General features: G+C 58.3%; 1 protein-coding gene across 16 annotated transcripts in view; it reads left to right on the top strand.

The window, feature by feature from the left end:
* IQCE (IQ motif containing E) overlaps positions 1–21,266 on the top strand; it is a 41,372-nt gene extending 20,106 nt beyond the window's left edge. For 10 of the 16 annotated variants that reach the window (XM_074345567.1, XM_074345565.1, XM_074345563.1 and 7 more), the window contains 14 exons: positions 965–1,037; positions 1,278–1,327; positions 2,718–2,881; positions 4,422–4,477; positions 5,650–5,858; positions 6,911–7,015; positions 8,233–8,323; positions 11,867–12,055; positions 14,483–14,506; positions 16,605–16,715; positions 17,199–17,320; positions 17,975–18,102; positions 19,005–19,112; positions 20,367–21,266. In XM_074345567.1, the coding sequence (XP_074201668.1) occupies positions 965–1,037; positions 1,278–1,327; positions 2,718–2,881; positions 4,422–4,477; positions 5,650–5,858; positions 6,911–7,015; positions 8,233–8,323; positions 11,867–12,055; positions 14,483–14,506; positions 16,605–16,715; positions 17,199–17,320; positions 17,975–18,102; positions 19,005–19,112; positions 20,367–20,503 (1,567 nt within the window). In that variant the 3' untranslated portion in view covers positions 20,504–21,266. Of the gene's footprint in view, positions 1–964; positions 1,038–1,277; positions 1,328–2,717; positions 2,882–4,421; positions 4,478–5,649; positions 5,859–6,910; positions 7,016–8,232; positions 8,324–11,332; positions 11,718–11,866; positions 12,056–14,482; positions 14,507–16,449; positions 16,716–17,198; positions 17,321–17,694; positions 17,894–17,974; positions 18,103–19,004; positions 19,118–20,366 lie in introns of those variants that run through there. The other 6 variants (XM_074345560.1, XM_074345561.1, XM_074345562.1 and 3 more) reach the window with 6 other exon arrangements.
* Positions 21,267–26,922: the final 5,656 nt, after the last annotated feature.

The following is a 26,922-nucleotide window of genomic DNA, read 5'->3' as shown; positions in this document are numbered from 1 at the left end:
GCGGCTCTCACCACCCGCATTCGCTGTCTCCGCAGCTGCAGCTGCGCTTCCCACCTCCATCCGCCCACGTCCCTGTCCCAGCTTCACCTTTCTGCTCCCTCTTCCAGAGATCATCAAGGAACAGTGTTCTCCCTAATCCTTCCTTGTCCTGTTACGCTGGAGAAACGCTTTCCCTCCTTCGTTTTCTGTGATCACGTTTTACTCCGGCGTGAACTTTAGGGACCTCGATGCGAGCCCCGAGCGCTGGGCCACGCGCTCGCCCGCTGCCTGTCTTTGCTGTGCGGTGCCCCGCCTACCCTGGCGCTGTTTCTAGTGCTGCTACACAGACTCCTTTCCTAATGTTGGGTCGCCAAGGGACAGTCTTTCCCCGCTGTGTCTGAGTTTATTTAAGGAAATCTAGGTTTTCACTTTCTACTGCCCCGTGTACCCTCTTTATACACTGGCTCTCCCTCCCTTTTGTCTCTAATGAAATTGTCGGCTTTAAGCATTTATTGTTGGCTGGGCTTTTCTGTGTTTCAGATTGCTGCACTCGGTGACTTGACTTTCCTTTCTCTGTTAGAGCCTTGTGCCTGAAGTCTGTGAAATGTTGAGGACAAGCCAACATCTCTCCACCTTCCCCAAAGATGACTTGTCCTGTCTAACCCTGAGGTCTTTCTCCATAGTTACGCCAGTTTTTAAAGACAGCCTCTTAAAGCAGAGACTATCCCCCGGGAGTCTGTTACCTCAGCCTGGAAAGTGGCTGGTCCCACATGGAAGGGCCCTGTGGGGGTGGGAGTTCTCTCGTCATCTGTCTTGTGCAAGGCCTCCTGCCAGCTGAGGGCCGGCCCAGGCTTCCCCCGCCACACACCCAGCCAGCTCTCTTCCAAAGCCCATCCTTGTCCGGTGTTCTGGGAAACACGTTTCCTCCTGCTCTGCCTGGGAGTGCTGGCAGTCTGCCACGTTAACTCTGAACTTGGGTTTTCAGCAAACTGCAGACTGACATGAAGACCACCAACTTGGAGGAGATGAGGATCGCCATGGAGACGTATTACGAGGAGGTGTGTGCCCTCTCGCCCAGAGCAGGGTGCGAGCTGGGAGAGTGTGGGAGGGTGCGTGCTGGCCCGGCTGCATGCACCGTGGGAACCTCCTCTCTGGTCCCTCTCAACTTGAACTCCAGTCAGCAACATAGCGCTTACTTCCTGCCCCGGGCAGAAACTGGGACTGAGCCCGGGGTTCTCAGAGGAAGATCTCCGCTGGTCTCATGTTGTATTTACTGCATTTTAACTTGATGTTTACAGATTCATCGTCTCCAGACTCTCCTGGCAAGTTCTGAAACGACAGGAAAGAAGTATGACCCTCTCTTTGGGAGCCATGTTTTGTGGGTTGCCTTCACGGTCAGCTGCCCTCAGTGGTGCAGGCCTTGCGTGGAGACCGCAGACACTGCCCAAAACTTAGGAGCAGCGCCCTGTTGTGTTCATGGCTAGAGCTGATGTTTCCCCCTGGGACGGTGCAGCTGTGCCCTCACTACAGCCACGCGCTGACGCCGAACAGCGTGTTCAGCGCTCAAACTGCTTAACATTTCCAGCTGAGCATTAGGAAACAGACCTAATTTCAAAGCAGACCTTCCTTCCAGGAAGGCATTTAATACCAAGTATGAGTTCACCTTGCCACGCAGGTTTCCTAAGAGAGACACCAAAGTTTCCTTATCTGGTCGATTTCCTTTACCCCTTATCCTTTCCGAGATGACATCGCGCTTTTAACAGACTCAGGAAGGAGTGGTCCCGGCCCCCTGCAGTGAGTCGCTGACATTGCTGAGCACGGACACTGCCAGGCACGCTCTCCCGTTTTTCCGTTTCCCCCTAGTCGTTTAGAATGGGGGTTGGCAAACTTTCTGTAAAGGGCCAGGCAGGAGTCACAGTCGATTCCCGTTGCTCCCGGAGTGGTCACAGCATTTCCGTCAGCCGGGCAGCATGAAACCTGCCTTTGTGTGTGTTCCTATTGAAGGACACTATATTTCATGTAAATTGTTGGTTCATCAATGCTGCATGCACGACCAGCTGCGCTGTGACTCGGGCTGAACAAAGCTGGTCTAACACACACGTGTGGTTCCTCCTGAGTCACTGCCTTTTAGTGACTGCGAACTGCACTGCAAGGACCATTTAAAATGGTGAAACCACCAACAGAGAGCACAAACGTGATGCGCCAGGTAGACCACGAAAGCCACCCTATTGACAGCACAAGATCTGAGACCAGAGGTGCCCGCCCAGGGCTCAGACACACCTCCCCTCTGCCCGTGCCTCAGAGTGACCACAGAGGCACACAGCTGTCGATTTGGGGGTTACGAATACATGTTAGTGAGTAGGCGAATTTGCAGATTTGGAATCTATGAGTAATGGGGAGCGACTATTTTAGACTTTGTGGAATAAGAGGCAAAATCAAAACTAGTATCTCAGTACATTTGGAACAATAGAGACAAGAAATTTCCATGCATTTTTTAGTGGCACTATTTAAAACCGACCACTAATGGCTGGATGCAGTATTTTGCTACACGGGTTTGCTAATGAGGAGGATTGGGGGGGATAACAGCTTCCTGCCTGGGGTTCAAAGTTAGTGTTCCCTGTTCAGTCTGCAGAAACCGCTCTGAGCCCCCAGGACATCACATGCCTGCCCCTCAGTCTGGACATGGATTGAGCCAGTTGAGGAACTCAGCCTTGGCCACTTGGTCTTGTTGCTCCTAGGCCTCCGGTGGAGAAGAAAATCGGCCTTAAAAAGCAGAAAAAAATGAGCAGTGCCTTCCTGAGCTTGTCCCGCAGCGTCCAGGAGCTCACGGAGGAGAACCAGAGCCTGAAGGAAGACCTGGACCGCATGCTGAGCAACTCCCCCACCATCTCCAAGATAAAGGGTACCTGCTTCCCAGAGCCACCAAGGTGGGGGCGGGGGGAGTAGATGCCAGCAGAGGGGCCGTGTCCCGTGCCCCCAGCGGGAAGATGTGGTGCCGGCCAGAGGGTCCCGGCCCTCCCTCCCTCCTTCCCTCCCAGCCACCAAGGCCTGTTTCACTGGCTGCAGATGCAGACCACTGGGCCACACTGCTTCAAAGTGTATTCCAAAACGTGGTGCTTTGTGCCAGGCACTGTTCTAGACACTGGAGGTAGAGTAGAAGGAACGTGTGCGGACCCCCGAGGAGGTGCGCCCTAGCGGGCAGAGGAGGAGAAGCCAGCGGGTCAAATGCGCGTGCGTCAGCTGGGAATAGCGCTGTGAAGCATAGTAACAGGAAGGAGGCAGCGGGTCAGGGGCTGTGGTGTGCACCTGGGATGGGGTCCGGGAAGGCCCCATGACACAGCAACAGCCACGCCCACAGCGGGGGAAGGGCACTCCAGGCTGGGGAGCAGCGGGCAGAGGCCCTGAGTGTGCCTGGCAGGTTTGCGGGCCAGTGAGGCGGCCCAGTGCCCAGCCGGGTAGCGGTGGGAGTCGTGGCAATGAAGACAGAAGTGGGGGCAGGCGAGAAACAGGGCCTTGATGGCCACTCAAAGGACAGAGGGTTTGAGCAGAGGTGAGAAGTGTCTGACTTGTCTCTCAAGGACCCCCTCTTCTGAGCTGGGTGGACGCTGTGTGGGGGAGGGGGGGCCGGGAAGACAAAAGCTTCCGCATGGTCCTTGTAGGGGCTGCTGTGGCCCGGACCAGGTGGCGCTGAGGGCTGAGAGATGGCCAGGTGCTCCGTGCATTCAGAGATTGGGTGTGGCCTGTGAGACGGGGAGTCTCTCTGCGGTTTTTGTCTGAGCTTCTGAGAGGACAGAGGTGCCCTTGACTGCAGCGGGGGGGGGAACGGGGAGGGTCTGCGGGTGTCCTCTTCCAGGGCCCAGGGGGGTCAGACGCATCAGTGAGTCAGGGCAGGGCCTCGGCAGGAGAGAGAAAGCTGGAGGTCGTCAGGGGCCAGAGGGCCTGGCGAGAGTCAGACCCCCTAGTGAGTGGGTAGAGAGGAGGGGAGGGATCACACAGTGGTGCCCAGAGGGCAGAGGTGCTCGGGGCATCCGGAAGGCTAGGGGAAGAAGTGTTGGGGGGAAGATGTGCTGATGAGCCGGGGAGGATGAGGGTTGAGACTGGAGCTTTGGATTTGGCAGAGTGACCCCACCAGTGAGCTTGAGAAGGACCATCTTGATGGGCTGGTGGGGCCCCAGCCTGCTGGGAGCAGAGTCAGGGGAGGGGTCACTCTGAGCATCGGGAGACCATTAGTGCCCATGACTGCAGGGAAGGGGACGACTGTGTCACCCTGGAGCCCCCCTTTGCCACAGATCTGCTGGGTGTGGAGCTCCCGCCTTGCAGGGGCCAGCCAGTGGAGGGGAGCTGTCAGGCTGAGCTCCAGACAGGGGGTTGGGGGGTCCTTATGAAGGGGCCCCTCGGGAGGGCTGTACGAAGGGTGACCGTCCAACCCCGTTTGCCCTCAGATTACGTGGAGTGGAGTAAGCCCCGGCTGCTCCGGCGGATCGCAGAGCTGGAGAAAGTGAGTGGTGGGCCTGTCACGTCACCTTCCCTGCTCAGGACCACCCTGTGAGAGTGCTGGGGCATCAGAATGCGGGGGACAGACGGGGGCCTTATGGAGGGAGACAGGTCTCACGGAGCATGTAAACAGTGGCTGTCTGTCTCCGGACGGCACACGGGACGCGCTGGCGAGAGGAGGCTCCTAGGGTCCAGGCAAGACCTAGCGGCCGAGCCGCTCCTGCCCCTCGCGTCACAGGTGTCAAGGTACGCTCAGCCCGCACCGTTTCCAACTTCCGTGCGCAGCCGTAGTGGGTGCATGGAATCCCAGAGCCCGTCAGAAACCCAGCCCGACGTACATCCACCCGCCCCGGGGGCTTTTTACTGCCAGTCACTTACCAGATGGTTTCGCTCACCGCTTGTATACTGTCTGAACTCACAGAAAACTGTGCATCCGCACTTTGCCATCCAGAAAAGTTAGGAAGTTAACATTTCCTCGCAGCCCCCCACCCCGTGAATTTGCACGTGTAATCAGGGCGATGCTGTTGAAGTTGATCAGAAGGGTCGATGCCTTTCGAGTACTGGTCAGATATCAAGTTAGAGCTGTCAGTTGTCTGGCTGAGCAGAGTAAACAGAGAGAGGAACATAAAAAATAACAATTTCACGTGTTTACAAAGCAGAAGACTTAAGAAGTTTAGTTGGGGGTAGTTTAAAAATCAAGCCTGTTAGGAAAGAAAGGCCCCCAGAGGTCCAGGAGCGGGTGGGGCAGCGCCTTTCCGCGTACCCGGAGATGCTGCCCGGCAGGAACCTGAAGCTGCTGGTGTCCACGGCTGGCAGAGCAGGGCTGACGGGAGAGCAGAAGGGCTGAAATTTCCAGGTGTTTAGGGAGATAAGAGGATCGATGAGCGCAAAGAAAACTGGTTTATGGATTCACCTCCCTTCGCCCTCGCTCTCTAAGGCCGGGTCTGCGCTCCCCGCTCCGCTCCGGGGGCGGGAGGGAGTGCTGGTGGGCGCCCTGCCCTCGGCCCCCGGGACTCTGGCGGAGCAGAGCTGCCCCCGGCCAGCGTCCCAGGCCCTCAGGCCGCGTGCGGAGCTCTTCCCAGTCCCTTGCTCGGGATGAGTGTCTCCTTGGCCACTGTCTCCTTTCTGGGAAAGTGAAATAAGAAATAACGTCTAACAGATGTCTGTTGCCTCCAGAAAATGAGTTCGATGGAAAGCCTCAAATCCCACGCCTCAGAGGTGGTCAGGTCCAACCCTCCTGCTCACTCCGCGTCCAGCTCCGTGGGGCCCCGGCAGATGCGCCTGGACCGGCCAGACCGGCAGGAGGAGGGCGAGCGTCTGCGGGGGGCGGTGAAGAGCCTGAAAGGCGAGCGGAATGCCCTGCACACCCAGCTGCAGGAAAGGGAGTACGTTGTCCGTTGTCCGGCACCACTGGTGCCTGGCCTCGGGGAGAGGGCCTGCTCCCGCCCACCTGGGGGCTGGAGAGATGGGGGCCCTCGGGCCCTGCCCACCTGGGGGCTGTGAGATGCGGGCCCCACCCACCGGGGGGCTGGACAGATGTGCTCCCTCGGGCCCCGCCCACCTGGGGCTGTGAGAGATGCAGGCTGTCAGGCCCCACCCACCTGGGGGCTGGTTACGTCAGCCTGGCCCAGATCTTCTGACTCCAGGTCTGCTCACAGTGAGACCCCCTGGTGACTCGTTCACACGGTTAGATCTGAGAAGGACCTGTCTCTGGTGCCTTCTGGTCACAGCAGAACAGTGTGTCACACCCCACCTGCTTTTTCACCTCCAGTCCAAGTGTAACATCCACGCAATGATGGGGTCTTGTAGAAACAGGCTGTCATTTTGAATGGTAGCTAGCGTCTCTGACCTCTTAGGCCGTCGCTTAAACAGCTCCTGTTCGTGGAGCCCTGACTGTGTGACACTCGTGTGCTGAGTCTCAGTCCTGTGACGTCAGCACCACAGTAAGAAGTGGCTGTCTTAAAGCCACGTGTCGCCCTTGGGGCACAGGAAGCCCATCTAAGCCGTTTGGTTGGAGGTACCTGGTACCCCTTGTCCTCCAGCCTCAGCTCAGGCTGTGCCACCACCCAGTCGGTGGCGGGCCCATGGCAGCACTCATCTCAGGGACAGGCGCTAATTGTGAGACCGCTGGGTGAATGCCTCTCCCCCAGGACGGTGAGGCCTGTGAGAGCAGGGCCAGCACCTACCCAGTGGCTCCGCACCTGACAGTTGCTGGCACACAGCAGGTGCCCAGTAAACACCTGAATGAGCTGGCATCAGGACTCGGGTCTGCTGCCGGCTCCCTGCCATTACCAAGAAGGGCTTTTCTCCATCCTCCCATCATGAGTGTGGAGGTTACACACATATTTTCTTGAAAGCTCTTCCTGCTCTGTGATGACCCGGGTAACGGTGAGCAGAGGTTTTAATGGTGCTGAAATGTCTCTGGTTCCCTGTTCAGTCTGGAAGTGAAGCAGCTCCTGCAGACAAAGGCGGATCTGCAGAAGGAGCTGGAAAACATGAAGGAGGGTGAGAAGGAGAGAAAAGAGAGAGAGGAGGCTTTGAGGTGAGTGGACTAAGTCAGAAGACACAGTTCCAGGCCCTCCCTGCCCCTTGCCCCGCCCCTCCATCTGCTCTGAGCCCAGCCTCAAGGGCGGCTCTTCCAAAGCCTAGGCCCCATCACGTTGCTCCTCCTCTGACGGCTCTCAGCGGTTTGCTGTTTCCTCCAGAGCAAAGATCCAGACTTTGGGGAAAGGCTCCTCATGGTTGGGCCAGCGTTTGCCCCCTTGGCATCACGGCCAACTCCCCTGCCCGCATCCTCCTCCCGCATGTCCATCATGGGCAGGCTCAGCGTGCCCAGATTCCATACCCCGGTCAGGACTCCGTCCGAATGTCAGTCAGCTCCCACCCGCCTGTGTTTATCACTGTTCATGGCAGCCAAAAAGTGGGAGCAGCCCAAAAGTCCATCAGCTGAGGCGTAGATAAAGAAACGGAAGTGTATCCATCCAGAGGAATGAAGTTAAACACCTGCTACAATGTGAACGAACCTCAGAAACATGAGGCTCAATGAGAGAAGCAGACAGGAAAGCCCGAATGTTGTGTGATTCAGAAGTAGCCAAAGGAGGCACGTTCGTGGAGACAGACTGAATTAGTGGTTGCTGGGGAGGCGAGGGGAGGGAGTGGGTGACAGGTGAGGGGCTTCTTCCGGGATGATAGAAATGTTCTAGAATCAGATACCACTGATAGCTGAACAACATTGTGGCCACGCTAAAAGCCACTTAATTGCATACTTTAATGAATTTTATGTTACATGGATTTTATCTCAATCACCCAAAAAAAGTAGATTAGAAATCTAAGAAATATTTAGCACTCAGAATAGTTAGTGAGAAACAAGTTACTGAGATGAATTAAAAATTTTATTTTCAGAATAAATGTGACTAGATTTTGTCCGAAGGCTAGAATTCAGGTAAATCAGCAGGGGCAGGTATACAGCACAGAATTATTTTCGCTTTGCCTTTAAAATCTGTGGCGAGGACAAGAGTTGTGTTTCCTTCCATTAAAAACCCCCAGTGACACTTACTCATCATTCAAGCAATTGGTACTTTTTCCGCTCCTACCTACTTGTGCCGGGAGTGGGGTCCAGTGGGGTCTCCGGAGCGGTCCCCAGGGCAGTCGGGTGCTGGCCGGTGCCCACATCGCAGGCTGCCACCCCTCCTGTCACGTATAGCCGTCTTACACAGCATGGCGACCAGTAAGGAGTCCTTTTTTCCCTTCCCACTTCAGAGAAGAAATTCGAGCACTCACCAAGAAGTTTCGAGAATTGGAAGAAATGAAGAATGAAGAGGAAGATGACCGCGTGGAAATGACTCCTGAGGTATGGTTTGGCTGCAGTTTCATCTCCTGTCCAGGCATGGTGGGACTCTAAGCTGACGCGTGACGGTTCTGGCTGTTTCTGTACCCAGAGTTTCTCCTGACTCCAGCACTGACAGTCCAGTTTCCTTTTATCATCACCATCGATTTCTATCAATTGTGCCTTGAATCCTGGAGTTCTGGACTAACTAATTGCCAGTTAATGGACTTTTCAAATGAGTATTCGTGTCTTAGATTGTTAAGTTGGTGAGTGAAGATCTTAACCAAAACTTGAAACGTATAAAAAGTTTAAACGTCCAACAAGGGTTGTCCGTTAGAAGGTGAGAAAGAGTTTGAGAAGGGCTGGAGGGGAGGCGTGAACCCTCAGTGAGGAACCCTGCGTGTTTAGTGTTGGTTTCAGCGTCTGCCTTTGACACGGGCCAGGCGGGGAAAGCGTGGCTTCTCCCGTCCCTGCACCTGCTCTGGGTACTGAAGCACTGCTGAGTGGTGGTTCCCTCGGCAGGACCTGTGGGCAGGTAGGCGGTCGGTCTGGGCAACCCCTCCCCCCATCCCTGGCCCCTTGCTCCCTCCACTTCTCCGGACACGAAGGCGAGCGGGTCCCAGGGGGCCCTTTGGTTCCCGCTGGCCCAGTGCTACCTGCACTCAGACTTCTGGTGGCTAGAATATGTCTCCTCACGAACCCTTTTTTCCCAATTAGTGGATTCTCCAGATGGCAGGTATGATCCTGTATCTGTTAATACAGAAAACTAGTAACAGGGATTGGAACCCCGCGGCTGCAGCCCGCTCCAGGAGTGCCGTGGGGCGCGCGTGCCCGATGGGAGAGCCAGCTGGCGGGGCGGCCCGCCCGGGGCACGCGGGGAGGGACAGTCAGTGCCGCAGCCCCTCTGCCGTCCCTCTTCTGCGGCCCCGACTGAAGGTTTGAGTGACATGCCGAGTCTCCTTGGGCGGCGGGGCTTCACCTAGGACACATTTTAGCCAAGAGTTCTGTTGCTTCGGGAGCCAGGATCCTGACCGGACTGTCTCTGGCCACCAGGAGAAGGAAGGCGTCCCAGGCTCAGCATGGAGTTATCTGCTGAGAGCTGAAAACAGAAGTGTTTTTTTTTCTTTTTACTCTGGACTGGTCCCCTCTTCCAAGGCTTTCTTGTTCAGCTGGAATCTTCTTCTGGCCGAAGACGCTGCAGGTGCTGCAGCTCTGGCTCAGGAAGAGCTGACAGGGGATCTGGAGACGCCGAGGAGCACCACAGCACCACCGACAGGCCAAAGAAGGTGGCTCTCTTGGCACGTGCTAGCAGGAGCCCCCGGCGCTCGTGCCGTGCCCTCGATCCCGCGTGTCCTGCTGGCCAGGTGTGGACTGGACAGTGTGAGTCCGCCTCCATCCCTTCTGAAGCTGTCGTTTGCTAAAGCAGACTTCTTGTGTTATCCGCGTGGGCGCATTTCCACGGTGGAGCTTCCAGTGCTCTGGATAACGTTCTGGGTGCCATAGAACCACTGTCCCTGCGTCCAGGAACTGGGCCACTCTGCGCCATGGTCCGTTTTCAGGAGACGCCTGCTTCCCCGAATGCCTGCACTGGTGGCCCCAGGGGGATGCCAGGAGGCTGAGGGGACCCGCTGACGGCCGGGGCGTGTCATGGGCGGAGCTGCACTGTGTGTCTTCTGGAGGTGCCGTGTCCCTTTCCGGGTGCTGTGAAAATCCTTTCCAAGTGGGGTGCTCCCGGTGCTGGCCGACTTATGACTTGTCCGCCTCGGGCAGCGCTGACCCCTGGGAGGCACCCAACACCAGGGGACGTGGATGGCTGTGCTCATTTATCAGGCTCCCACCCCCCAAAGTTGTGTATCCCTTAGGGAGAAAAATATTCTCCACGTCCCCCGGAAGTGGCATAACGGCTTTGTCTGAGGAATCCCTCTGGCTCTCGTGGACTCCTCCCTCCTCCCGCTCAGGCCTTCCGCAGACACCGAGAACGGAAGGAAAACAAGTGTGTCCTGGTGTCTTATCAAGGTGCTGACCTGGAGACGGAGGAAAGGTCATCTCAGCCCTGACCTCCTCCCTGTGCATCCACTGGACACAGATCCTGCCCGGGAGAGAGCCGGGTGTAGCCTCCTGTCCTGAGGGCCTCCGGCGCTGGCCGACTGGACAGGGTCCAGCCCGTGCAGCAGGCTCCCCTCCTTTCCCTGAGCTCCGTTACCGCTGGCTCATGGGAGCCGGGGGCCGGGCCGGCAGAGACCCCGATGAGAGTCCTTTTCCTCAAGGGGCTGCAGCCTTAGTGTCTGCCTTTCCCCTGTTTGGGGGCTGGGTTAGGAGATTTGCTGGGTGTCAAAATTACCCTCAGTATTTATTTTCAAAGTTTAGTTTTGAGTTTTTTCCCTGCTTGGAAAGCATTTCCATTTTAAGGAAAGAGGATGGGATTAATTGGGAAGATTCTGTGTTCCTCCAGACAGGGGAACCAGCTCCCAGGATTCGGCTGTGGATGAGTAATCGGAGGTTTAAACAAGGTGACGTGGGTCCGTTTTTAACAGCGCTTCGAGGAATTTTTGTATGTATCGAAGTTGAAATCCTTTCAGCTGTCTGGCAGGAGTTCTTTGAGTAAATTCGTCTTCCTTTATCTTCTAAGTCACGGGTTTTGCCTTCTTGCTCACAGCAGCACAGGCCACGCGGGACGGACTCCTCCGTGGAGCACAGGGCTGGAGCTGTGCTGGGTCGGGGAGGAGGGGAGACGAGGCCTGTCTTAGAGGCTGTGTGGGGAATCTTGGCAGAAGTAACTTGGAGCAGCCTGGAGAGTGATGACAGCGGCTGGTCGGCTCGGGGCACGGCGCCTAGTTGGAGGGCAGGCCTCCTGGGCCGGGCGTGGGGTTGCAGCTTCTCGGCCTCACAGGGCACGGACTCAGAGCGCTTGCAACGGCATCTCTGCGTGGGGCCTCCTCCGCTGAGAAGGGCGTCTGTGCTGAGCTGGCCTTCCGCCCTCCACGTGAGGACACACCCAAGTGTTTATGCTTATGGGAAGGTGCTCTCTCGTAGGTAATGAATCTGGCCCCTTCAGTGGTGGAAGTCAGTGGTGTCTTGATGGCCACAGCAGCAGTTCTTGCTTCTTTCTGTCTTAAAATCCAAGCCTTTCATCTCAGAAGTCCCATTCATGTAGCCCAGCATTGGGCTATAAAAGACCGAAAAAGGACCCTGGAGAAGCAGGTCATTCTTGCGCTAACGCACAGATGCGCTGAGCTGGGGAAGTGCGCTCCGGCTGTGGGAGCCAGCCGCCTCCCGGACACTTGGCGGGCGACCGCCCTCCTCCCGCAGGGAGCCCTGCCTGACGGAGCCCCCGGGCTGACCAAACCCAGCGTCACCCTGCTCACTAGCGAGCTTGTTGTTTCTCCAGAGACTTCTTTGTCGTCTGACACGCTGAGCGGTGAGGACACGGGTTTTCCTGTAAATCAGAAAGTCTAGTCTGATAAGCTTCCCCGCGTCAGGTCAAGCGCTGCCCTGATGTCCTGCCGCCCCGCCCGGGGCCCTCCCCGCTGCCGCTCTGACGCCTGTCACACCTTGGCTTTTCTGCAGACCCAGGAAGAACCCCGGCCCCCAAGCCCCACCATCAGACCCTCCCAGCTGGACTCGGAGCCGGGCCCGGGGCCCGACAGTGACTGGAGAGAGGGTGGCCCCTCCCGGCCACCCTCTGCCTGCTCTGCGGGGAGGAGAGACGCCGCGGCCCGGCTCCTGCAGAGCCGGTGGCAGGTGTACCGGCGCCAGGTGAGCGAGCTGCCCGCGGCCGCGCCTTCGTTGTTCACGTGCTGACGTGCCCACACCTACTGGGCCCATTCCCCAGGTGGGCTACGTGCCAGATGTGGCTGACACGTGGGGAAATGTAAGGGAGCAGAATGTTCGCAGAGAAGGGACCGGACCTCGGGCGGAGGGGAGCGAGGAAGCCACACCTGGAGCCATGCGGGGGGAGTGAAGGCGGAGCTGTGTAGGGGGGCTGAGCCGGGGAGGGGGAGCCAAGGGGTCCCTTCCCCCCTCCTGGAGGAGCAGCCTGCTCCGCTTGCTGGATGGGACGAGGCAGTGACTTGTCCGGAGGCCTCGGTCCCCTCCTTGATGGGCACACATGTAGTGAGCTGAGTCCGGGGACACCGGCTCTGGGTGCAGCCCACCAGACCGTGGGACCGAGCTGAGGGGTTTTCCCAGCACTGCAGGCCTCGGGGCTGCTCCTCAGAGGTCCATGGCGTGGGTGACGTGGGTGACGGGACAGGACTGCGCTTGTGAGTCTCGGACCTTTGGGCCGGGGGCAGCAGGGGCTGTGGGCTTGCACTGGGTCCCTGTGTGCCTGGGGCGACGTCGGGCAATAGGCCAGGAGGGGGACGGCCGGCGTCCTCTCATGGAGGGAGGCGCGGTTTCCTTTCTCAGCTCCAGGGCGGCTCGCTGATGACCGTCCTGCCCTGCGATGACTGAACGCTGTGGACGAGCTCCCCAGTTCTGTAAAGCACAGCACAGCCCTGTTCCCCAGCTGATCAGACAGACAGGAACTGGACTTCTCTGTTCATCTGGATTTTATAAGATCTTAGCTCCAAAGGCTGCCAGTGGAGGGTTTTAATCATTGTTTCCTCCCGACTTTTATTAAGCAAACTTACAAAATGTAGAAAAGTTTTGAAAGAGCTCAGTGTATTCACACACCCGCCCCCCCGTGTACTAGTTCCTGTCCACTACCTCCAGTCAGCAACAGTTCACTTAGCCGTGTTTCTTCTCGAGACGTACTATTTTTTCCAGAACCATTCGGAAGTAAGTTTTAGGCATTATGAGACCAGCGTGTATCTTCTGAGAATGAGGTGTGCTGCTTAACCACAGAGCCATGACTGCAGCTGAGAAGCTGAACGGTTTCACAGTACCACCTAACATCCTCTTTGTGGTCCCATTTCCCACCTGTCCAAAGGTGCCATTTGTAACTGTCATTTTCAAACCAGGATCCAACCAAGGCTGGACTCGGGTCCGAATCCACTGAGAGCACTACACTCAGTTGTTGAAGTCTCTTTAGTGTGGTTTGCCCTTACCCTTTTAAAGACGTCCTGGAGAGTGCAGGCGGGGTCCTGGAGCCTATCCCCCACCTGGGATCAGATGGCTTCTGGTGTCCTTTCAGTGCTCCCCTGTCCCCTGTCCTCCCTGTAAATGGGGAGTTAGGTCCACAGGCTTGATTCAATTCAGGTTGAAAACGATTTGGGGGAAGAACAACTCATAGGTGATGCCTCACTGTAAGACTCACATGAAACCAGGTGGTCCCCTGCTGTGATTCTAACTTCGGTCTCTGGGTAGCATCATGGCTGCCAGCTTTTGCATCCTTCGCTGGTCTTACCTCACTCGGTCATTTCAGATGACGTGGGGGGTTGGGGTGGGGGCGGGCAGGGTGTGTGCCCTCTGCAAATGCCATCCTTCTGCTCGGCGTAAGAGCTCTGCCCCAGCCCACGGCTCCCATCAGACCGCCAAGGCCTTTCCCCCACTGGCCTCCAGGCTGGAGCCTGGTGACCTCCTGACTCCTGTGCTTGGGGCTTGCACGTCGTCGGAAGGACTGGGCTCCACCCACATCCCTAAGAGCACACATCCTCGGAGCCCACCCTGGCGGTGCTGCTTCAGTGTGTCGGGGGTGTGGCTGGGTCTTTCTTCTTACATCCCCTGCCGGTCTTGATGGCTGCTCAGGCTTGGGAGCCGGCGACCCAGACCCCTGCCTGCGAGTCCCCTGCGTAGCATCGCCAGCCGGCAGCGCCCAGCCGCTCTGTGAGCACCCAGAGAGGTCACCCCGGGTTAGGGCAGCTTGAGCTGGGGGAAGCGGCTTCCTCATCTGGAGCCCAGGACGCCCGCATCATAGTTGGTCCCCGTGAGTCACTTGTTCGCCACACAGCTGGCCAAGCGGCACAGACGCCCCCAACACACCCTCGTCTTCCACTGTGACTCTCCTTCCTAATCACGGCCACTGCCTCCTCGCTGTCGCAGGCGTGTCTGGCTCCCTCAGCTCCGTCAGCTGCGGGACAGGCGTCAGGGAGGCACGGAGCCCCTCTGCTGTGGGAGGTAGGGAGGGGCCCCCGACTCTGCTTTTTCATCACTGTTGGCTGTGGCAGGGACAGAATCAAGAAATGAGCACTGTATTATAAAAAAGTTCATCGTGTTAATTCATAACTTATCTCTTTATTTCAGAAAAATAAGGCTGTTCTGAGTGAGGTAAGCAAGTTTTATTTCACCAATTTCAAGATGCGTATTTTTACTTTGGTTCAGGTGGTCGTGGGGTGGTGGGGGCGGGCCTCAAGAAACATCGTTGCGTGCTTGTTTTCACAAAGTCGGGGCAGACCCCAACATTGAGTTAAAACACATGAGTGACATTAACACCAAATAAATACTTGGATAATTTCACACTTTCAGAATGCAATCACTCATTCACTCTCTAAACACACTTTTACTGATCATCACTTCTGTGTCCAGCAAGCCGGGGGCCCTCAGGACACAGAGAGACATTGAGACAAACAGGCAGCTCCAGTCCAGGGCAGAAGGTGGGCTCAGGGCCGCACCCACGGCCGAGGGGCTGCTTGCCCAGGCTGGACTGTCCCTGCAGGGGGCCCTGGAGACCAGCAGGGACTCACTGGACTGGGAAGTCAGAGGACGGGCCTCCTGGGTGGAAGAATTCGCTCCAGCAAAGCCCCAGTGAGAGTCAGGGTGTGTCTTGCTCAGGAAGAGAGAACGGGGTGTGACCGGAACTCGAAGCGGACAGCGGGGTCTGCTGTGGGCGGCGCAGATATAAGCCCTGGGACCGTCTCACAGCCCCCTCACCGCCCCGCTTCTGCTTCTGCCCCACCGCCACGGCCCGTTCCCCGTGCAGACACCAGGGCCACGTTTGTAAGTGGTAAATCACATCACTCCACAGCAACTTCCTCTCACACCTGGAGCAGACCCAAGCTGTTCCCTGAAGTCCTACCTGCGACCCTCTCTGGCCACCCCTCCAGCCCTGCTCGGTCCGGAGGCATCTCTGGCGTCCTTTAAAATACCCAGGCTGTTCCTGCCACAGGGCCTTTGTGCTCGCTGCCCCCTCTGCCTAGGAGGCCCTTTCTCCCGATGTTCGCTGGCCCTGCTCCCTCGCTGTGTCCAGGTCTCCTCTGAGACGTGGCCTTCTCTGGGCCCCGCACCCTGTCACTCTCCAGCCCCTCGCCCTGCCTTGTTTTCCTTCAGGGCGTTTACCCCTGCCTGATACTTAACCTTTTTTTTAAAATTGCTTGTCTCTCGCGTGAGAACGTTAAGTTCCATGGACTTGGGGACACTCTCTATCTTTCTGCCACCACTCTGTCCCTTTTCCCAGAGTGGTACCTTCAGTGTTTGAATGCGGGAATGGTTGGGGGTTCCTCAGAGGGCTGTGTGGAGCATCTGTGACCCAGGTGGACACTCTGTCCCCTTTCTGTCTTGCTTGTTGGTCTCTGGTCAGTGAGCCTCGCCCGCCAGCGGACGCAGAAGCTGTCCTGGCAGCCAGGTGTTGTGCATTAGTTGCAGTACTCAGCTGCTTTTAGGGGGTTACTTTGTCCTTAATGACCCATGTTCTTTCACCTCCCTTTGTTGTTTCCCACCCCCAAGGCTGTGGCATTTCCCCCAACTGGCCTTCAAGAAAAACAAAGGTGTTTTCTTTGGGGGACTGTGATGGTGGAAGTGTCTGAGCCGCTGAACGCAGGCCCGAGTGCCAGGACTCAGCGTGCTGGTAGGGGGCCATTCTCCCCAGTGGCCCCCATCAGGGGTAGTTTTAACCAGGGCTGGAGGCAGGATCATTGAAAATCCAGAGCATTGATCTCGCTCATCCATGTGTATTTCTAAAGAAAACATTCAAGATTAAGGCCGAAGGATGGGTAACCCCTTGGCGATAGTTTGCGATCGTGCTCCTCCCTGCTTGATCTAGAAGGCGTCCACCTTCTAAAAGCAGAAGCAGAAGAGTCTGCTCCCACACGGAATAACCGTCTCTACGTGGGAACGAAACTGTGTGTGAAACGCGGGTTAACGTTAGCAGCCGCCTAATCGCGTTTAACGGGCGTTTAACGGGTGATGCATTCACCCTCCAAGATCCCGTTTACGGTGGGCTCGGGCGTCTGGGCCTTTCTCTCCCCGGAGGGTTGGTGTGTTTCTCGCTGTAGGAGATCCTGGGTGAGCAGAGGAGACAGGGGCTCCTTCAGATATGCCCGTGATCACGCAGGAGGAAGGGAAGGCATTTTCCCTCTGGAACCTCCCGTGAGCTGCACCTGCCGTCCTCTGGGGAAGCTGACTCCACCTCTCCCTCCTCTCCTGCCAGGCAGCTACCGTGCTGCAGGCGGCTTTCCGGGGGCACCTAGCGCGGGCGAAGCTGCTATCGAGCAGAGCGTGCGGCTCGCATCCCCCCAGCGTGCCAAGCCCTCCCAGCCAGGTAACCCTCGGGGGCTGCACACAGACCCCACCTTCTGAGCTCTGCCTCCGTTTCTCTTCACACATCCCCACGAGTCAGGCGCAGGCTCCCTGCGGTCCTCGCGTCCCGCCTCACCCCCCGCCCCGAGGCGCGTGCAGCCTCAGCTGCCCGAGGGGTCACGGCTGGCCTGGGCTTCAGGCTGCAGATCGCTCTGAGCGCGGGAGCAGCAGCACCACGTCCGCCTCGCAGTTGAGACATAAGCTGAAAACACAGCAAAGACAGGAGCATTCTGTAGCAGCCCCCCCCCCCGTGAAAACACCCAGACATGCACTTTAAGAATCTCTAGAGTCTAAGAATTAACCTGCAACCAGGAAGCTCCGCCGAAGTAGTTAGGAACGAGGGGAACCACCTGACTCGGAGCCGTGCTCTCACCTGGCACTGAGGGCCTGGGGGGGAAGGTGGCGGAGGTCTCCAGCGGCTCCTTCCCCACTGTCACTGCCGCAGGCCTCCCCCTCGCCCCACGTTCTGAGCCCCGTCGTCCAGGCCGGGGGTGACCCGGGGCAAGAGGAGGCCATCACCACCATCCAGTCCGTCTTCCGGGCACACCTGGCACGGGCCAGGCACAGGTAGGTCCACCCGGCAGGCCACCTCTGTCCTGAGGGCGGTGCTGGGCGCGCACGGGGGCTGTCCACCCTCCCAGGCACATCGCGCCCAGGCATGGGGAGGGGCCGGGCCGGGACCTAGCTCACACTTCGTGGAAGGCTCCTCCCGCAGCTCCCGGGGGGGTGGGCCCCCAGTCCTGGGCCTCGGGAAGAGGCCTTTCTAGAAGCATTTCCTCCTGCTGGGAGAGACGGAGGGAAGGCGTGGGTACCTTGTGGTCCTGGTACCATCAGTTTGCAGCTGGGCGGGCCCCTGTCCTGATACCCTGCCCCTTCCTGAAGGAAGTGTGGCGTGACCTGTGCTCAGGGAGACGTGGGTGTTGTCGGGGGCCTTCCTGCAGCATCCCACGCTCCTCATCCTCGGCACCATGCCTGCTGGGTCGCCAGGGTTCAGTCAGGACTGTCCAGCTGCAGCAGCTCAGACCCCCGTATACGCCGACCCGGGCAAGGAGTGGGATTTACAGCGAGGCTGAGAGCACGCGGCCCAGGGCTCAGGGGCAGGGATGCTGGGCGCCTCTGTGCGGCGGGGGCCTCCAGCAGGTGGGTGCACCCGGCGGCAGGCCTCAGACGAGACTGGCCTGCTCTGACGTCAGATTCAGCTAGTTTCTCTGCTTTCCCCAGTGCCACCGGTCAGAGAGCCACCGCTGCAGCGTGCACGGACAGATCTGCCTGGGCCCCGCACAGCGAACCCCTGTCCTCACCCCTCCCTGCAGCTTCTCCTGGTGATTTCATTTCATTTCGGATTTCGTGTAAGGAGCTGCGGACCTTCTGAGGTTTAAGCCAAAAGTGCTGCCACCGTCCCTGAAGCTGGACGCGTGAAGGGGCGTGCCCGCACGGCCACCTGCAGGCCGAGTGATGTCTCCCCGTCACAGCTTCGTCCCTTGTCCCTCGGGTTGTAGCGGGAAGGGACGGCCCCCACGGGACTCCCCGGAGCCCGACCTGGAGCCGGTTCCTGGTTGGTGACAGTGGCACTCCCACCACCACGGGCCACGCACCACGTGCCACGCAGGTGGAGCTCGTGGCTTTGATTTTTATCTCAGTCTAACCGGAGCGAGGCAGCTCCTCCCTGGGCCGGTGTTTCTCCTGGTGGTTGTTTTAAGTGAGGCTCGCTTGTGCTTCCTTTCCTGCTTCGCTGCGACCTGAAGTCCGTCAGCGCAGAAGTCCTGGCACTGACGGGGGCGCCGCCGCTCTCGGGGCCTGGGCCCCGCTCCGTCGTTCCCGAGGCCGCTTGGAAGCCACTTTCGGGACCCACGTCCTGAGAGTCTGACTGTCCCTCGGTGCTGCTGCCTCGCACTGTAACTGGGAAGCCCTGGGCCGTGTCTGTAAGGCCAGAGACGGCACACAGGTGGCACTCTGAGGTCTGTCGCAGACGGGGCAGTGTAGGCCCGAGTCTCCTCTGTGACTGGCGGCCGGTGGGCCGCCGTCACACGTGGCTCCCGTGGGAACCTTTCCATGAAGGGCTTCCAGGGCCGAGTCTGGGGTGGCAGAGATGGGATCGGAGGAGGACAGGTGCAGGGAGGGAACGGCGCTTCGTGCCAACGACAGACTACAGAAGGAAGCAGTTTTTCTGGGCCAAAAATGTGAGGATAGGAAGGCGGGGGGTATGGTGAGTCTCCGTGCAGATGGAAGCTTCTCATGTGTGTCATTTCAGGTCAGGAAGACAGCGAGGGGAGCAGCGGGGAGCCGACGGAGGGGCCAGCTCCCGAGCATGAAGCACCCAGGGGCCCAGGGAAGCCGGCAGCCCCGCCACCCGGCCCCGGTGAGTGCGGGCGTCCCAAGGGATCACCCTTCCGTGTCTGGGAGAAGCCCCCGGGTCTTCACCCCATTGCCCCAGCTCCGGGAGAGCTGGTAACTTTGAATTTGGACGGTCTCCCCAGAGCCTCTGTTTGCAGACAGACCGGCAGCAGGGGGTGTGCAGGGAAGATGAGGGAGTTCACAGAGCTGGGGGGCCGCCCCAGAACCTTCCAGCCCCCAAAGCTGCACATTGTCCTCCAAAAGCCTGTTTCACACTGATGTCACCAGGACCTACGTTTGGTGACCTCTAGACTCTGACTGGGGCTAGAGTGTCGTTCATGCCACCTTTCTCTCCTCTTGTTAAATGTGTGTCATTTTAAAGCGGCCGCTCGGCCTCTGCCTTAAAAGATCCACCGCAGACCACGCTCCAGCCTCCAGCTCTCATTCACCCAAAGAAACCATCTCTGAAAAGTGGACACCACGCCCTGGTGTGGCCTGATTGTGGAAGTGTTTTTAAGGAAAAAAGAAGATAACCTTGAAAACTGATGTTTTTAATTTCATAGGGTTCCACTTTAATAATTTTCGTGAAAGTTACAGAAGAAAAGCTGACCCAGAGCAGCCGCAGCACGGCTGAGTCCTAATTTCCTTCCCTTTTAATCTCAGATCAGTGGCTGGTTATTTTTTCACTCTATGAAGCAGTAAGGGCAAGGCACCCTCCTGGGGCTGGGAGCGATGGCCCAGCAGGGCCCTGCCCCTCCTCACATGCCGTCCAGGTGGCACTTAGGGTGGCGGTGATCTGTAGGCAGCCTCCCCGTCCAGCATCTGTCACGGGATTTGAAGGGTTTGGATGTGTGTGACGGCAGGAGTGGAAGTGGGGGTGTCACCGGGCGTTGGCTCATCTGTCCTACCTCCCCTACCTGCGGGGGTGTGCAGTGCGTGAGCCCCCATGTCCTCCCAAGGAAGCTGGCGGCCACTGGCCACATCTGCCAGCGAGTCACAGCCGGCCGCCCGGGGCCCCAGGCTCCTGGACGCTGCTGCGAGGGTGGCTCGTGGAAAATTCCTGCCAAAGACTTGAGCCGCCCCAGTCTTCACCTTTCGCGGGTGTTTTGCTTTTTGGAAATGACCAAAATGTTGCAGCTGAGCTTATCGGTGGAGGTGGTGTGGGTACATATGAGGGTGGCTTGGTGGCGTGGCGTGAAGTTGATCCGGGACGTCTGTGCCCGGGACTGGCGGCCCTGAGCGCTGGGGTGACCCCCTTCCTGTCTCTGCTTCCTTTCAGCGGAGCCCTCTCCCTCAGGGCTGCAGCCCGCCATGCCTCCACCCGCGGAGGAAGTGAACTCGGACGACTCGGACGAGGTCGTCTTGGCGCCGGCTCTGCCCACGAGGAAAACTGCCTCCCCGCCCCTCACGTGGTGATGCTCTGAGGGGAAGGTTAGGTTGAGAGGACCAGGCGTGTTCTACAGGACAGGATACCTAAAACTGGAAAGTAGTGTGTCTTGTTAGGAAAAGAACAGTGCCTGCTTGGCACCTGCACGCCTTCCCGGTCTCTCTTGTTTTGCCTGTTGCCTCGCGGGTTTAAGGAACCCAGGTGCCTTTATTGTGCCCTTGGGGGTGGTTGCCTCGTTCCCGCCTCCCCAGGGGCAGCTCACATGGTGGCCTTAAGTGCCAGACAGATGCACCTCCCCCTATCGATGCGCGGCCCGGGAGCCCCGGAAAGACACCTTCCCGGCACCTCACTGGCCAGCTTTGGCCGCGACTGGGAAGAGCTGCTCCACGTGGAGCTGGCGCTGACACCGCCCCCCTCATCCTCCTCGACGTCCCCGCCGGCCAGAATCTGCCCCGACTTCAGTACAGCAGGTCAGGCTGGACACGCCGTGCCGAACCTTTTGGAGGAGTGCGCGAGGAGGCAGGCCAATGGTAGGGGGTGGGTTCCCCTCATCCCTGTGACGAAACGCTGCCATGTCAGAAGTTTCTGAGACTTGGATGACATCAGGGTCCCCAAATGGGTTCTTGTTCTTCGGGCTCCCTGCTCCTGCCCCTCACCACACGGATCTGTCTTCTGTCATCTTCCCTATCCCCTTGGGGCCCCGTCCCCAAGAGCTGCTGTTCCCGGGAAGGAGTAGGGTGGTAGGTTTTGTCACTGAGTAGATTAAAAAACCACCAAATTATAATCACAGAAGCAGCATCATGTCTGATTTTGAAACTTGCAGAGGGAAAGCTGTTCCCCAAGAACAGAGGCAGGTGCGGCAGCCTCCGCGGGGCTGCCAAGGGAGAGGGAGGGTGGGAGGGACGGAGAAGTGTCCTGCCAGCACGCACACACACCGCCCCCCACCGCTGCCCCTCGCCCCCCACCGCTGCCCCTCGCCATGTGCAGACCCTGGCTCGGCTCCCAGGGGCCACAGCCCCAGGGGTGTGGCACAGAGGTCTTTTCAGAAGCTGGGCTCTGGTTCTTTGTGAGATGAGGCTTTGCTGATGGACGAAGAGGAAAAGCCTCAGGCTTGGGTGCAAGCTTCAGGGCATCTAGACCACTGTACACCCCACGTCTGGTGTTACTGCAGGGGCCTGGCCATCAGCAGAGCTGAGAAAGGCAAGGTCTGCGCGTGGACCTGAGTTTTCTAAGAAAACGCCCCAGAGCGTTGTAAATTCATACATGGGTCTGCCTCTGCTCCTCGGGTGTTGATCTAGTAAAAATAAGCAGTCTTGAAGCCATAGCTCAGGGCTGTGACCTCAGCTGACGTCCAGTGGTCAGTGCCCTTCACTGCGGCTCTGTGACCCTCAGACACTGCACAGATCTGTCCCCTGGAGAATGCCAGGTGCCCAGTGTGCTTACAGGGCCCGGGGCCTGAGGCTGGGGTTTTAGGGCTGTGGGAGCCGCACAGGGAGGGGCAGGAGACGGGCCTGGGGCCTGGAGGGCCCACCTCCCCCTGTGCTGGCCTCTGGTGCTGCCCCGCTGGACGGGCCCCACGGCCCTTCAGGAAGACCGTCCCAACAAAAAGACCAGTTGCACTAGGAAAAGCCTGGCCACCGAGCTCAGATCTCCTAGGATGGGTGCCACAGAGCTTTGCCTCAGTTTCAAGAAAGAAATACCCTCTGCCGAAAGCCTCATTCACCCGCAAGATCTGGATAAAATCTAAATTCCCTTAGACCCTGTCTCAGCCCATTCAAACCCCTCCTGTGGTTTTGGAAGCAGTGTCTGCTCCCGGGTGGCTCAGAAGTTCTGAGGAGCGGACACTGCCACACAGACCTGCCACCTGCTTCTCCAGGGGGAGGCTTGCCAAGCTCCCCAGGTCTGCCAGTGCCCCTGAACTCGCATCTGGGAGCTGAAATGTGAGAGCGTCAGGTGGCCCCGGGAGGAGCTGGTGGACCCGCGGTCCCCACGTTTGCATTGGGCAGCGTCCTGACCTCACGCGTGGTTTATCTGTGAATCTTTGGCGGGGCGAGCGTTTCTCTCCGTGCTGCTCATCGCTGTCGGCTGCTTTGCAGGGCGCTTGTCTTGGTCACCCTGCAAACCTGAGACTTTTCATTACCTCCAAGTGCTGCAGCTCATGCTGCAGAAACCCCATTTTTCTGGGCTTCTGGCTTTTGCTTTGGTCACAGCACCGGCTTGGGAGTGAAGAGGCAACTGGAGGGAGGGGACCCCGCAGCCTGCTCCCCTCCCCGCGTGACCTCGTGCATCTGTCTGAAGCTTCTCTTCTTGGCTCACGCATGAGGACTTAGACATCAAGAAACAAGGGAGGGGGTAAGTATTTCCTGCAATTCTGTTTAATTTTTACTTTAGGAGCAGGGATGAAATAATTTACTTGGCATCAAATAGATGCCAGTGACCCCCCCCCCAAAAATAAAGCTGACTTGCGGGAAAACACGGTTTTCCAGTATTTTGTTGCACAGCACACGGTGCACCTGTGGCTTTGTCTGAAGCCACCGTCTTTGAATTTGTCTAAAGCCACTGGCTGGTTGGCTCCAGCCCTTGCCCGAGGCCGTCTTTGCACCCGATCACCATGTGTCCTGTCAGCAAATGGTTCATCTGGGGGACTTGGCGCTTTCAGAGGAGCTGGCTGGGCCTTGAGGCTGGGACAGGGCAAGGCTGGGTTCATCAGACACTCCACCCAGCCACAAGCCTGCTGCCACTGCTCTGCCGTGAGGCTGGGGCTGCCAGCAGAGAGGCAGCCTTGAGGGGCGGGGGCGGAGGCTGGATCTCAGCTGGAGCCTGTGAGAGGAGAACGGAGTAAGGTCCACCCCTGGGCCTCCCCACCACCGGTGAAGGAAAGCTGGCGGGAAGGCGTAAATAAACACGTGCACACACATCCACACGTGCGCAAACACAGAATCCCTCTCCCCTGTTCCTGCCACCGGCCTGGTGCTCTCGGCAAGTCTTCATGTAACAGGAAAGGCCTGTGAGCCTCCTAAAGGCTGGTGACTGAGTGTCCCCCAGGGCCCTGCCCAGATGATTTTAAATACGAGATTCCTCAAAATCACAGGGGAATATAGGAAAAAAAGCCAGAATCCAGGTCCCCAGCTCCTTTCGCTGCGGCTGGATTGAGCACAGGAGAGCTGCGGGTGGGGACGGGCCTGGGCTGCTCGGCCCAGACGCCAGCACCTTCCCTTCTCCCGGGAACCCCTGCCCTGGCAGCTCAGGCCCAGAGGGTGGCCCCATTAGACATCGCCTGCCTAGGGAATCTGGGGGACGTTTCCATGGTGCCATGTCCTTTCTGAATAGGGAGAGGGGGTGCCCCTGAGCTATTTGTTAATTAAGGCCAGAACTGCCGGGGATTCAAAGCAGAGGGTCCGATGTGTGCCAAGGCTCCCCGGGGCCACCTTTTAGGCTGCCTCCCAGCCCCTCCCTTCCACCCCACTTTGAAGGAATGGAAGCCAGGAAGCCTGGGGGTAGGTGGGCTGGGGGCACAGCTCACAGAGAGAGTCGCTTCCCCTGCTAGTAGCAGCCCCGTCCACTGCCATCCCATCTCAGAGGGCCTCCCCCAGGCTCAGCGCCGTGATGGCCACACTCTCTGCAGTTTGGGACGCAGCGGCCCCTTCCCCACCCCACTCCCCACTGACACGTCTCCCCCCGCCCCCCGGCCTCTACCAGCCCTTCCTCTGATGCTTGTTAGACGTGGGTGTCCCCAGGGCTCTGACCCCAACACCCAGACCCTGAATGTTGGTGTCGGGGTCTGCACAGACACATCTCAGATGCCTCAGACTCGGCCGAGCCCAGCTTGGACTTACCTCTGCCCCTAACCTGCCCCCGGCCAGTGGTCCCATCTCAGTGCACCACAGCCTCCCTGTGTCCGGGCCTGAGCCAGGCACGGTCCTCCTCACCCACCACAGTCAGTCCCCAGGCCCCGGCACTCCTGCTCAGAGCGCTCAACATCTGCAGTGAGGCTGGGTGACCCCAACAGTGTCCCACGGACTCCAGGACAAAACCCAACTCCTGAACCTGGACCATATGTTGTATGTATCTTACCCCACTTAAAAGTGTTCAGATGACACGGTTCTCCCCTCCCAGGCAGGCTCGCCTTTAGGCCTCCTCACCCTACCATCATTATCCCACAGGTCAGACGCCTGGGTCGGGGGTGACTCCCGTGACGCCCTCCTCGCCATCTCCAATCCTTCAACAAAAAATCCTTTTTTTTAAAATTTATCATTCTATTATTTTTAATTCTTTTTTGTTTTGGGAGGAGGAGGTAATTACGTTTATTAATTTTTTTAGAGGAGGATACTGGGGATTGAACCCACGACCTCGTCCGTGCTAAGCATGCACTCTACTACTTGAGCCATGCCCTCCACCCTCCCCTTCAACAAAAAATCCTATCGACTTCACCTGCTAAACATGGCCCAAGGCTGTCTTCTCCTCTCCATGTCCCTGCCTGCCCACAGCAGCCCACCTCCCACCTCAGCCTCTCCTGAACAGCCCCGCCTCCTGGACCAGTTGGCCCAGACTCACTCTGGCCAGGCCCCATGAGCTGTCCACTGCTGCATGAGGTCAGGGGTCAGGAACATGTGGGAGATGCGTCGGGGACTTGCCTGTGGGAGCCCACACCCCTTGCACCCAGGAGTCTCCCAACCAGATGCGGCTGGTGCATCACACATCCCCTCGGAGCCTCCGTGGCCCCTCCCGTGGCCCTGGCATAATCACTCGTGGCAGGGGTTCACTCAGCAGTCATGCTTTTCCACTTAAAGCCACGATTATTTGGTGATTGACTCCCCCATCAGACCCCCTAAGATAAGCTCCTCTCCGGGTAGTGGGTGCTTGTTGCTGTTCCCAAGCCCTCACACAGTGCCTGGTACATAGTAGGTGCTCAGTGCCTGTGCGGAGTGAATAAATGAAGGGCCCAGCAGCTCCTGGGGGAGGGACTCCCCTCCCTCCGTCGGGGCTCTGCCATCGTGCCGTCCGTGCCCCCTGGACCGATAGCGCCTTGCAGCAGGGGATGCTGTGAGTCGCCTGTATGCTCTTGTGGTACCTGGCACACAAAAAGTGCTTAGCGCACGTGGAGTGAACCATTCTCCCGGCCTCCCAACACAGGATCTCGGGGGGAGCCTTGGCACTCCCTTCTCACTCCCTGGAGCCCCCCTCCAATTAGCAACCAAGTTCTGTCCATTGTGTCCCAGGTGAGTCCTCAGGATCTGAGCCCTCCTCTCCGTCCTCCCATTTCCGAGACTTAGGTCTGACTGGAGTCTGAGAACACCCCAAGTAACAGTAACCCAAACAAGTCAGGAGTTTCCAAAGTCCGAGGAAAGCAGCACAGGTGAGGTATGAAGGCTGCACGGTTTTCAAAGTCCTGTACTCTTCTGTGGCTTCCCTCTCCTGAGCACAAGGCTTCATGGTCCGAACTGGCTGCCTGAGCTCCAGCCACAACACAAGAATTCCAGGCAGCTGGAAGGAAGCAGGCGGTGTCCCCTCACTTGAGAACACTTCGCACTCATATCCCATAGGTCAGAACATTGTTGCACATCCAGCTACAAGGGAGCCTGGAAATGTCTTTTATTCTAGAAGGCCATAGACAATGAAAGTGGGAGGCGCTGTTGCTACGGAGGAAGAGGATAGGTCCGGTGGGAAGGCCAGCGCTCTCCTCCCTGCTCCTCATCCCCTTCCACGGTCAGGCCCCTGGGTCCTTGGTTAAGAACCAGCGTGAACACACACCAGCCCCTCACCCAGCAGCCTCATTTAGATTCCGCGTGGCACCCTGCTTGGTCCACCATCCCCTGTCCAGCCACGCACAGCCGCCCTTTCCCCACGAGGCCCTTCCCCACCTCCAGCTGGCCCCAGCATGAGCTGTTTCCCAGCCAGGAATGTCCTTTTCCCCAAGCCCGCCCTCCTGCCCCAACGGCTGCTGAGCAGCTCTTTGGAATCAGCCCCTCCTTTCTTTGTGTTCTCACAAAATGAGTTCATTTTGTATGTTTTAAGATTTCCTGCACGTTCGCAGCATGCCAGGCACTGAGGGAGCGAGGGACTCTGTGCATGCCATCAAGGTGTGTTTCATCTGTTTGCAAGTCTGTCTCTCACCCAGGCTGAGCTTGGTGGGACTGGAGTAAATTCCTTCACCACCCAACGTTCACCTGCGCAGGTGCTGGGGCCCAAGTGGGCAGAACTCCAGCCAAGTGCTCCTCACCACGGCGGTGAGGTCCCTGGCGGGAGGGGCCCAGGGACATGGCCTGCAGGGGGGCAGCAGCCATGGGGTCAGGAACTCCCCCTAACCCCCAACAGACACACGCAGAAGAGGGGTTGAGGGGCTGGGGCTGAGCAGGGAGGGAGGGGGGTCTTTCTGCAGAGGGAACCATCCGCCCCACCCCCACCCCAGACAAAAATGGCACCAGGCGGCTGGGGCCTGGTGGGCCAG

This window comes from Camelus bactrianus, chromosome 18 (assembly GCF_048773025.1).
Source record: "Camelus bactrianus isolate YW-2024 breed Bactrian camel chromosome 18, ASM4877302v1, whole genome shotgun sequence".
Taxonomy (NCBI): Eukaryota; Metazoa; Chordata; class Mammalia; order Artiodactyla; family Camelidae; genus Camelus; species Camelus bactrianus.
This window is presented reverse-complemented; position numbering and strand designations above follow the sequence as displayed.